A 10,840-nucleotide genomic window follows, 5' to 3' on the forward strand; every position below is an offset into this window, starting at 1 on the left:
CGTTGGTTGCCGTCTGTCAAATTGCCACTGCTGTCATTGCCGAATGTAGAAATGGTATACATTGGTCTACACGGGGAGCATACAAAATGAAATTGTCTACCGTCTATTGGTTTAATATGATAGAAGGAACGATTCATTTCAAATAAATTTGGAATTTGGGTGTAAGAGACTTCTTTGCATTCAATTGGAGTATATTGGCAAGTTTAATAATTTGTGCGTGTTTTACAAACCTCGTAATCATATTTGACAGATAGGGTACAGCAACAGTAGCTCAACATTTGCTTGACCCAACCTTCCCTCCAGGGACCTTTTTGCCAGAGCTGTCAAATAAAAAAAGCAAGAATACATCAGAAAGTAAAAAATAAAACATAATACATGACGCTATCCCTCCAATACAGTTGCTCAACGGGATGGCTTAAAATTTTCGTTTTTCATAATTTATAGTGAAAAGTGAACGCATTTAAAACCATGGGTACCTTCAATACGAAGATACACCGCTCAACGGCTAGAGTATAATGTGCTTCTGATGGTTTACAAAGTATTCTCCAGCAGCCCTGGCTGCTAGATTGTTTTCCATGGCGATCGTGCGAAATAGTGGGTATTGTTAGCATTTAGGCAGAAAGAGAGAGCTTCGAGCAACATAAAAAGTGAAGAGTTTGTTTTGTACAAGCATCAAGTAAAATGCGGACATGTTAGTGGGTGGCATATTTGAGGCTCACAACTAGATGTGTTACAACTGAGACGCACTCAGGCAAGTGCAACAGCGACCAATAACCGGATCGTCCGCCCAGTGGTAGCCAGCGGCCTCGAGGAGATGAGGGAAACTTTTTAATGCGCTACTTACTTCAAACATGTCCAACACAGTCGAAGACGATGGCGTCCAAGGGCAGAACATGTTGGATCGAATAAGCTCACTGCTCAATGGTGGCCCATCGTCCGTGTCGCCATCGGTGACGGGAGCGACGAAAACTTCGCTGGTGCTCGAGGATGTGTCGCAAACCCGCACCGTGCACGAGGAGGAAATTTTGCTCATCAACGGTATACCTGTGCGGCTGCCGGCAGAAAGCTCCGAGCACGGCAGCACCAACCGTGACGGAACGGACGACGATGCCATCTCGATACGGGACGCATTGCGTGCCGGCGAGATACCGTCCATCGCAGTATTAAACCGTATTATAGAGAAGCTGCACAAGACCAATGCCTGCGCCGGGATTGTGGCGGCCGTGGAGACCTCGCTCACCGTCACGAACTGTCGCAAGACGACGGAAAAGTGCGTCGTGCAGCCGGTGGCGAGCGGTACGGATGTCGGTCCGTTCGCGGATCCGTGGGAGGTGACGGAGGAGCGCATGGAGAAGCAGCTGTACAGCAGCCGGACGGTCGAGATGACGGAGGGTTACCGGGCCAATCGAGCGCTGCCCAGTCAGAAGCACTACTGGCCGAGTGGTAGCGTCGACTCGGGCCAATGGACTGAGACAGATGTACATGAGTCAAAGGATCATGCCGTGGTAATGCTCTGAAACAGATTCTCATCCACTAACAAGAAACACTAACATAGTATGGTTTACACATTCTCGTTTCGTTGCGCCATCTAACCGAACAGGCTATCCGCTATTCAACATCACTCAACAACAACTGTACCGATTGTTTGTTTTATTCCAGGAATCCACCACCTACGCAAAAGCAGACGATCTCCTATTGCATTACACCGAGGGAAACCTAATCTCCGGTTCGCTGGACGGATTATTGACGCACTTCACGCCCACCGTTTCGTACATTCCGGACAGATCGTTCATCTTCACCTTCCTGCTCGCTTCGCGCCAGTTCATGCGCCCAGACGAGATCTTGGAGAAGATCATGAAGTCGGCGCTGGCGAACGGAGGCATCGCTAACATGCCGCACCTGCTGGCGGCCTGGATGAACGACTTTCCGTACGATTTTCGAGACGAGCACATGATGCGGCTGGTGCGCAGCTTCACCGAGCAGCAAACCTCCTCGTCGTCACTGTCCGAGAGCGACCGTAAGGGTGCCTCGCGTGAACGCTGCACACTTTCCCGGGCCCTGCGGCGCCTTGCGAACCGGCTGGCGAAGCTGGAAAAGTACGAGGTGGAGAAGAATGCACTGCAGCACCTCAAGTACGACGCGGATGAGTGGAGAACGGCACCGTCGCTGGTGGAGCTGGCCAGCGGTTCACCGGTGCTGATGGCCAACACGCTAACCGCCATCGAAGCGGAACGCTTCTCCTTCATCGGGCTGGAGGAATTTTTCCCCGCATCCTACAGCAGCGGTAGTGGCAGCAGCAGCAGCTCGTCGTCGGGCTCGTGCTGCCGAGCCGGTGGCAGCAATCTGCTCGCCTACGTGCAATGGTACAACCGGCTGACGTACGTCGTCGCCACGGACATTCTGCGCTCGCCGAGAAAACGCCACCGGGCCCGTGCGGTCGAGTTTTGGATCGAAACCGGTCGGGAGTGCTTCAATCGCGGCAACTTCAACAGCCTCATGGCCATCATTGCAACACTGACCGGCGGACCGATTGGGCGACTAAAGAAAACGGTGAGTACGAGCAGCATCTTCGTTAGTAAAAGAACGTTGATCTTTTACAATCATTGTGTTTTTATATCAACTCAAATGAACATAATATTTAGTTGACATTCTAGCAATGGTGATTCAAATTTGCGTAGAGTGTTAAACCATAAGAAACTAGTAGAATAAACGCTTTTAAATGTTCTAATCTAGGGACTACATAATACAGTCAAAGTTTAAGAATGCTTTGACAATCAATAATCTTAAACTTATTATATATCATAAAATTTTTCAATCAATTAAATTGAACATAATTTTTTACTTACCCAGTTACAAACGTATAGAGAAATTATCCATTGTTGAGATTCTTGCAATTGTTTAGAGTGTTTTACTGAATAATAATAGTCTTATAATAAACTATTAGTTTCGATGGTTTTAAATATTATCAACTAACAGCTAAACAATACAGCCAAAGTGAGAATGCAATAATAAATGTAAAATGAGTCTTATCACAATGAACTTAACATTTCACTTGGTTCAAAATATTTACAGCTTCTAAACTAAATACTTCGTATGTTCAAAGTTAAAGTAGTAGTAGTAATAGTAGCAGTAGTTGTAGAAACAGAATATTAGCGTGTAATTTATTTTGTACATAATAAATGTATATGGTTTTTATTTAAACGGGTTGGATCTCATCTTCCCTCATTATTTGTTAATAACATTCGAGCTAGACGATTCCAAATTGACATTACCTTGGTGGCGTTTCAATGGAATTCATTGGGCAAGTTTTGCAATTAAAGAAACCCACATCACGAGCAAAAAACAAACAGTAAAATTAATTATGTCTAGGTTGAATTTTAATATATATCTTAAATCCATCTGATCTGATTTGGATCATGATCGGAGTTAATGTTATTAGCTTTTGTTTGCGAGTATTTTAAATAGGTAATTAAAGATCGAGGAGGGAATGTAAAGATGGAATGTGGGGGTGTTGTTATGTTTTCAGTCATGTGATAAGTTTAAGTTCATAAGATTCCTATTATTATAGTTGGATGAGGATTGGAGTTGTTATTTGTGTTGCTCCTGCGAACTAGATGAGTTCGGTGTCACGAAAGAACATTTAATATCGCCTTTAGATGTTTGTTTCGACTGGTTTGTAGTTTATTTTGTGTGATATTATACACATTATCCAAACAGTGGAGGCATACGTTAAAATTGGTCTGATTAGTCAAGTATAGATATATATATATATATATGATATTGATATGTTGGCCTTTTATCTAGTGTTAATCATTGATGTTTGATATTTTCCCTTCCGTGGAATAAGTGTTGCCAATTTGCAGCTGAATGTGTGGGATTTGATTTAATTTTGTAAAGCGTGTATAAAAATTGCTACACATTTCTCGCGGGAAATAATTTTAATTATATTTTTAATAAAAGAAAAGTAAATGGTTGCAAATAAGCCATTTAATGTTTTATTCAATAATTCTACGCTTTCTTCATTTGATATTTAATTTCAAACAAATAAAATACAAAATGTTTCCATTCATGAGAAGGTAGCTAATGGCATTCTTGGCTTTTTCTTTCTTTCCCTAGTGGACCAAGGTGACCTCATCGTCTTCGTCGCTGCTTTCGGGTATGACATCCTCGAGCATGATCTCCAGTGCCAGCGGGATTGGCAATAGCTCGTCCAGCTGCAGCAGCGCCGCCGGCGGTGGACGCCAACAGCTTGCCATCCTCGAGCACCAGGCCGATCCGACCAACAACTTTGCCACGTACAGGGCGACGCTACAGGCGGCCGCCTGGCGTAGCTGCCCGTCGAGCTCCAGATCGTCGTCGACGTCGTCGTCGAAATCGTCGCAGCAGAACTCGTCCTGCTCGTCCGACGACGGGCAAGGCTCGACCAGCACCCGGAAGGGTTCGGCCGTCGCGGTCCTGCCGTTCTTCAGCTTGCTGCTCAAGGATCTGCACTTTCTCAACGAAACGAGCGGCAGCTCGATGTAGGTCTTTCATCTTCTCATTTGCTGCTCATCAACTTAACCGACCTTTTATTTGTCTTTTTCTCGCTCTTTCATCGGCCCCAAAAAGTCTCGCTAATGGGCACATCAACTTTGACAAATGGCGCCAGCTGGGTGAGCGATTGCTGGAGGTGCGCCGTTGGCAGCGGCAGAGCAGCCTGCAGCGTCGCTGTCGGCTCGGCCGGCGACACAAGTCGACGAGCACGGTGGAGGCGACGGCACTGAGGGACGCAATCGAGCGCGGGCCAACCATCGGCGGGAAGGAGTCGGCCGGTTCGGTGGACTCGTCCAAAGCGGGTTCCGGTCGGGATCAGGTGGACTCGTCGGGCGGGGCGGACGATGGGGAGCGCGGTGCCGCGGCGCTGTCCAAAGTGAGCTACGAGCGGGAGGCAGCGGAGGGTGCGGTCGAGAAGGCACACTGGAAAACACTGCAACAGTATCACGCTTAAGGGTTTAGTTACGTTTCGTTGGTAAGGGAACAAAGAGCAGTATAAGCAGATTAGCGCGTAAGTTGTGTACTATTTATTATTGTTTTCATGATGATTTTTTTGCATTATTTTTATTTATGTTGCAACGCCTGAATATGTGTATTATTTCTTTTCGAAACGAGAGTCACTTAATGATTGTGATTTTAAAGCTTTGGATTTGTTTTTAAACCGATAGGAACTACTTGTTACGAATAATTCATAATTGTACATTTTACAATACGTCCACAATGTCAGCATCTTCTTAACTACTGAAACAACCAGTATCAAAACAACCCGTATAGTCCTCATTGCCAACACAACTGCATTCCGTAGACGAAAAGGGTGGACAGCAAAACCGAACGAACCGATGTTTAGTATTGTAATAAGGGTAATAACTTCCGGCGCAGCGGGCCAAACGGTGTTTCACACCTTTTGCCGCTTGCACAAGTGCATTTTAAGTTAACAAACACCCTTTCTCTCTCTCTCTTTTTCGCTCACACAAACAAACACAAACAGTATCGTGCAAATCTCACTAGGTATTAGGGACGGTTAGTTTTGTTTTTTAACGAGCCAGCACAACCACTACAGCGCGGTTGGGTGGGTTATATTGTTTTAATTTAATTTCTATTTGCAACATTGCCACCGTTTCTTTCACCCCCACTCCCTCCCCGCTCCGTTAGCCGGTGCTTTCAACTAGGCATGTTTTTTTCTTAGGGCAGCGGTTTATGTTTTTTTATAATTCTGTAAGAACGTATTGACACTTACTTTTGCACACGCGAGCCGTATTCATCATCTTTACAAGCTGGTATACTAGAGTAGAGCACAAAGTAAAAAAGGAAAAAACGAAAACCAACAGAGGAAGCAAACCGAATAATCAGATTTCAACATTACTTTAACCGCACATAGCGGAACACAGACTCACACACACACACACACACACACACGTTTTTTACGCATCCTTAAACGAGCATATGTATATCCCCGGATGGAAAAAGGAAGGTGTAGGCGCGCAAAATCGCGATTGCGATTCACTCGACTCATAATGACATAATCATAACAATTAATTTCAAGCCATTCAATATTCTTATGTACGGCGACGTTCAATAAAATAGCGGAAAAAGCTTAAACTAACACTCTACTGCTCGGCTTGTCGTTTTTGTTTCTTGCCTAGTCCCGGGGGGAGTGGAGCATACACCCGTTTGAAGCGTTTTCCCTCATCTGGCCACCACACATGAATGCAATCGTCCATCTCTTCTTACGAAATCTTAATGGGAAAGCTAGAGTTCGGGCTTTCAAATCGTCAAACCGACCGGAGGTGGCGGTGGGGTCGTCGGCGGCCGCAACCCTATGTTGAATTTTAATGAAGGTATCGTGGATTTTGGGCTCCCGCTTATCCTGCTCGGTGTGAGGTTTTCGCCGCTGCTACTGCTGCTGTTGCTGATTAATTATGCGAAAATGTTCGCCAGGTTGTGCGGGCCTTTCGGATGGAACATTCTGGGCCTCGATGGCCGTCTCGAAGCGCCCGGCCTTCGCCGGTGGGTGTGTGCAGCTACGTATTAGGAATGTAGATGAGATGAGATGGCACTCGGTTTTGCTGCCCGAACTTTTGCCCGGGGTGTGGGAGGCCCACCGATAAAAGCGCTTCGGGTGCAAAAGCGATGAAAGCAGAGCAGAAATCATTATTCATAATTAAGTGAGACGCCACCTTGACCGCACGGCGCGCTTGAAAGTGCTAACACGTAACGTTAATAATAAAAACGGAACCCGGTGGGGGAGGGGCCGGGCGTGTGGCGTACGAAAAGGCGTGGAAATATGTGTGGGTTTGCCGACACGGGTACGAGCTATTATTGATGAGTTGCTGCTGCCAGGAGCTTCGCTTTGGTCGATACAAGCCTAGTTCGGTCGATTATGGGATCTCGATGAAGATGATGACGACGATGATGGGAATCGGTACCGATAATAAAGATATTTCCCACCCGTTTGGGGGTGAGATCAAAGCGTGCACCATTTAAATCATCAAATTTACCACCGGATCATCTGCTTCGGGACAGTCCATTTCAGTGATAAACACGGGACAGTTAAGGGTGAATCTTAATCAATGATTTAGATGACAACTTCACTCTACTTCTTCTCTTTTCTTATTCCATCAAACATTCCCTAAAGTGATGCAGGTCGAATGGTAGATCTAGTGGATTTCTGTACCAAAATCAATCAACGATGTTGAATGTAGAATTTTGGATACAGTTTCCTACCCTCCAATGTTGTGTTATTTCTTTCTCAGCTTCAAATCTGCATCGATGAACTTCGGTAGGTGTGTGAAACATTCTAGCTTCAACATAAATTTGTGGTTTAGCAATTATTTTCACTTTTTTATTGCTTCTACCACAAACGGAGCTGGTATTTTATCCTTTTTTTTGCGATAACATCGACAGTCTGTCCTTGCATTTGAAAATCGAACAAATCGTATTGAACTTTTCGCTTTGTTTATCGTTTCGATTGACCAGATGCGTATTTCATTTCTGCCATCCCCATTGCCAGATCGATAATATGTTTTTGCTGCGGGTTTTATCTTTTCACTCCATGTTTTATTCAATACGCATATCGCGTTGACAGAGGGAGCCAGGAATCAATTTTTCAAACCTGAACTATGATGTAATTAAAGTAAATTGATCTATGATGAAATCTACCATAAATCTGTACCATTTTCGCTTTGTAATCATCATTCAACTATTGGATAAATAACCACATTTCAGCTTACACTGCGTTTCCACTTACTGTACTGTGCTGAATCGAGAAGTTACGGATGTTTGTAGAGGCGGTCCTTGATGATGAGATGAGTTTCATTTTAACAGCATTAACGTTTAAATGTAATTAATAACAATGTAACTCACTTTTGTTTCATTCAAATGTTTTTTATTTGACTTATTTCATGTACTATCATCATTATTGAAGAAAATCCATGATATCATTCTATTAAGAAATTGAAGAAATAGAAAATGCATTCTATTAAGAAAATTAACAAGTGATTATTTTTTAAACTTTTTTATAAAAAAACTTTTTAGTCGTTTTACAACTGGAAAGTTCTTCTAAATGAAATGTTAAACAAGAAAATGGTTCATACATTTTCAAGCATTATTTCTATGTTTTGAAGTGTGCAGAATACTACTTTTGCTTATCCACGTATGTCTATTATGCTTATGAGAAGGTGACGTTTTCTTCATCACAACTTAATTCTGATAATTTAGATGCATTATTCTCACATTCTTTATATCCTTTCTTTTCAAAGTAAATCCACAAACTCGTCAAACATTTTAGGAAACATGTTACTTTTCGGCAAAATAATTCCAGCATTGATATAAAAAAAAAAGTGTAATGGGTCCTCTAGAGGTTGCTTAATTTGCTTACCCTATGATCATTATTATTTTTCTGTTGAAATTTTATAGGAATTTTAGTTTTTTTATTCATATGATTACCTTGGCTTACAGGCTTTACACTGTAATCATAGTAGATTAGGAATCACAGCAGTTTAATTGCGAACTTTACTTTCGCTTTGGCATTCTAATAGTTAAGCACGTCGTGCCGACATAGCCTGGTTATCGTTTGCTCTGAGGGGTACTCGACCTATGGTTGCAGCTCCTCCAGCTCGTGGTGCATTTTGTGCTCCTCTTGGTAGGATTAGCTTGTGATCCGCCTCGCACAAATGCCAGACTCGTGTATGTCTTCAAAAATAAACTGAACGGAGTATAGATAGCCGAACGAGATAGTACTCTCCGTGAGTAGAGTATAGTATTCACGCCTGTAGAGGACAACTGGATTACCAAGCGCTTTTTTGACCTCCGGAGTTCGTGGAGAGGGTTAGACTCCTCTGAATTTGTACGGATTTTGTAGCTTACGCTGATGTTCCGAAGTGCCGAACAAGGCGAGGAAGCAGAGCTCTTCAACTACCTCAAGTTCGTCGTCCTTGAATGATACACTAGTTAAAATCGGAGTTTCAACGTGAACTACACTACAGGTAGAAGAATATATCTTCAATATTTACTTGCATAAAACCTTCGCTATGGCGTTACCATTGGGTCTTGTCTATAATGTCATCTTTAAGTCGCTGAAGATCCTCAAAACTTCTGGTGTATCTCTCGCGGCGTCGGTGATGTGTGTAATTCTCTAACAAACCTATGTTTGATACCTTCAGCCAACGCCAGTAGTAAGAGGTACCTGCAGAAGAATCGTAGGTGTGCAAAATTAAAAAAAAAAACAAACCAAAATGGCCCCCATTCCTCTATAGCTGGGAGGAAGCATGAAAAAGTGGCCTAAGGCGGCACGAATTCGGGTGTCGCCAGCTGTTACCGGCCCGTGGGAACACTTGTGGCCGTTAAGTGCCAGCGTCGTTAGCCAGTTGGTCCGCCGAAGGACACTTTTGTCCAGCAAGAAAAATAGAAATGACGCAGCAGAGAGAGGGTAGGAGAGAGTATCGAGTTCCCAGAAAACGAGAAGTTGACCAACCGAAGTCCAAAAAAAGAAGGTGCTATTTTATGAATCGTTTGAGTAGGTTTTCTTCCCGAGCACAGATTGCTTGGGGAACGTTTTTTGCGTGCGTTCAGCTTGGATCGCTTCATTGAAACCAATGTGGGCTGATGATAATGTTTTGGAGAAAGCTTGACTTTTTTAGTCCCAAGTCCTCGGAATATTGATGGAGCTGAGAGCTGCTGCAGCAGCCGGTGCACTGTCTTCGATCTGGAACCGTTTGTTCGAACACTCTTTTTTCGATTTTGCCCACTCGGGAGTTCAATTCGAGAGCTCTGGGTTTGATCGCCACGCTGGGCGCTAGGGAACTGTCGGAATATTCTGCTTACGCTGGTACTTTCAAGGAGTTGGCGGTGCCGAGGTTGTGCGCTTAAGCGCTTGCCACGCCAAACGCCAATTAGCTGGGTTGCGGTGGTGTAATGCGAACCCCAGCGGGTACCGGGCGGTATTTTATAAGTGTTTCGTTACGATTTGTTGCTCAACCAGGGCGCCGCGGTGTGGGCGTGGGAAGTTTTCTTTTTCCCCCACCCCCCTTTTTTCCTCCCGATTTGTCCGACGAAGGCCAGCCTTGCGGAGCCCTTTTTTGCCGTTCCGGTGTGCGTTTATCGCATGCAGCTTCCTCGGTCGAGTTGGTCGACCACCGTGGCGTAGCGGGGAAAACTTCTCCCCAAGCATGAATGGAGAGAGAGAGAAAGAGGAAAACCCTGGACGAAGAAGGAACAGGAAATAAATAAATAAGAAGCGGCTGGCTGTAGCGGAGGGGAAAATTATCTCGCTGCTTTGCGTGCGACGGATGGCCGCGATCTTTCCTTCACTTCCGCCCGCCTTCCATTAGCTCTTTCTCTTCCTCAGCTCTTTAACAACCCTCTCTACCTCGTCCACTTCGGTTAGCGTTTAGCGAGGCAAAAGGATTTACGGCAATTAGTAAAGTTAATTTAACTCACTCAATTTCTTCACCCTCTCAAAGAGGTTCTAATGGGGGAAGGGGGGGAGGCTCCTCCTGTGTCCAGTCCGTGCCACCCCCGCGCTGGCGTGTCGTTGAAGTTGAAACCCAACGAAGCTCGGCTCGGAGCCAGCAAACCGCAAGTCCCGAAAACCAGCCGGAAAACCACGGCACTCGCGTTGACCGTGGCTCGGAAGTTTTCCCCTCCAACCGGCTCGCCCGCCTTTCCCCCTCTTTTCCCCGGCACGGCCGAACAAATTTGCAAACTTCTTCACGTCAAAAACCCGGCAAATTGAAGCCGGGGCCCTCCCCCCGGGTAATTAACCGCCGGGGTTTGGGAGGGGCGAGGAAAAATTAGGACCGAAAACACA

General features: G+C 44.9%; 1 protein-coding gene across 2 annotated transcripts; it reads left to right on the forward strand.

The window, feature by feature from the left end:
- Positions 1-711: 711 nt before the first annotated feature.
- Positions 712-5,298, forward strand: LOC131291286 (ras-GEF domain-containing family member 1B-like). 2 transcript variants are annotated; one of them, XM_058320477.1, is made up of 4 exons: positions 712-1,505; positions 1,660-2,550; positions 4,117-4,520; positions 4,609-5,298. In XM_058320477.1, exons 1-4 carry the CDS (start codon positions 852-854, stop codon positions 4,985-4,987), a joined length of 2,328 nt encoding a protein of 775 aa, XP_058176460.1. In that variant the 5' UTR covers positions 712-851; the 3' UTR covers positions 4,988-5,298. The 2 variants fall into 2 exon arrangements, with proteins under 2 accessions (XP_058176460.1, XP_058176461.1); XM_058320478.1 differs by having other exon boundaries at positions 712-1,502.
- Positions 5,299-10,840: the final 5,542 nt, after the last annotated feature.

Source organism: Anopheles ziemanni, chromosome X (genome assembly GCF_943734765.1).
Source record: "Anopheles ziemanni chromosome X, idAnoZiCoDA_A2_x.2, whole genome shotgun sequence".
Taxonomy (NCBI): Eukaryota; Metazoa; Arthropoda; class Insecta; order Diptera; family Culicidae; genus Anopheles; species Anopheles ziemanni.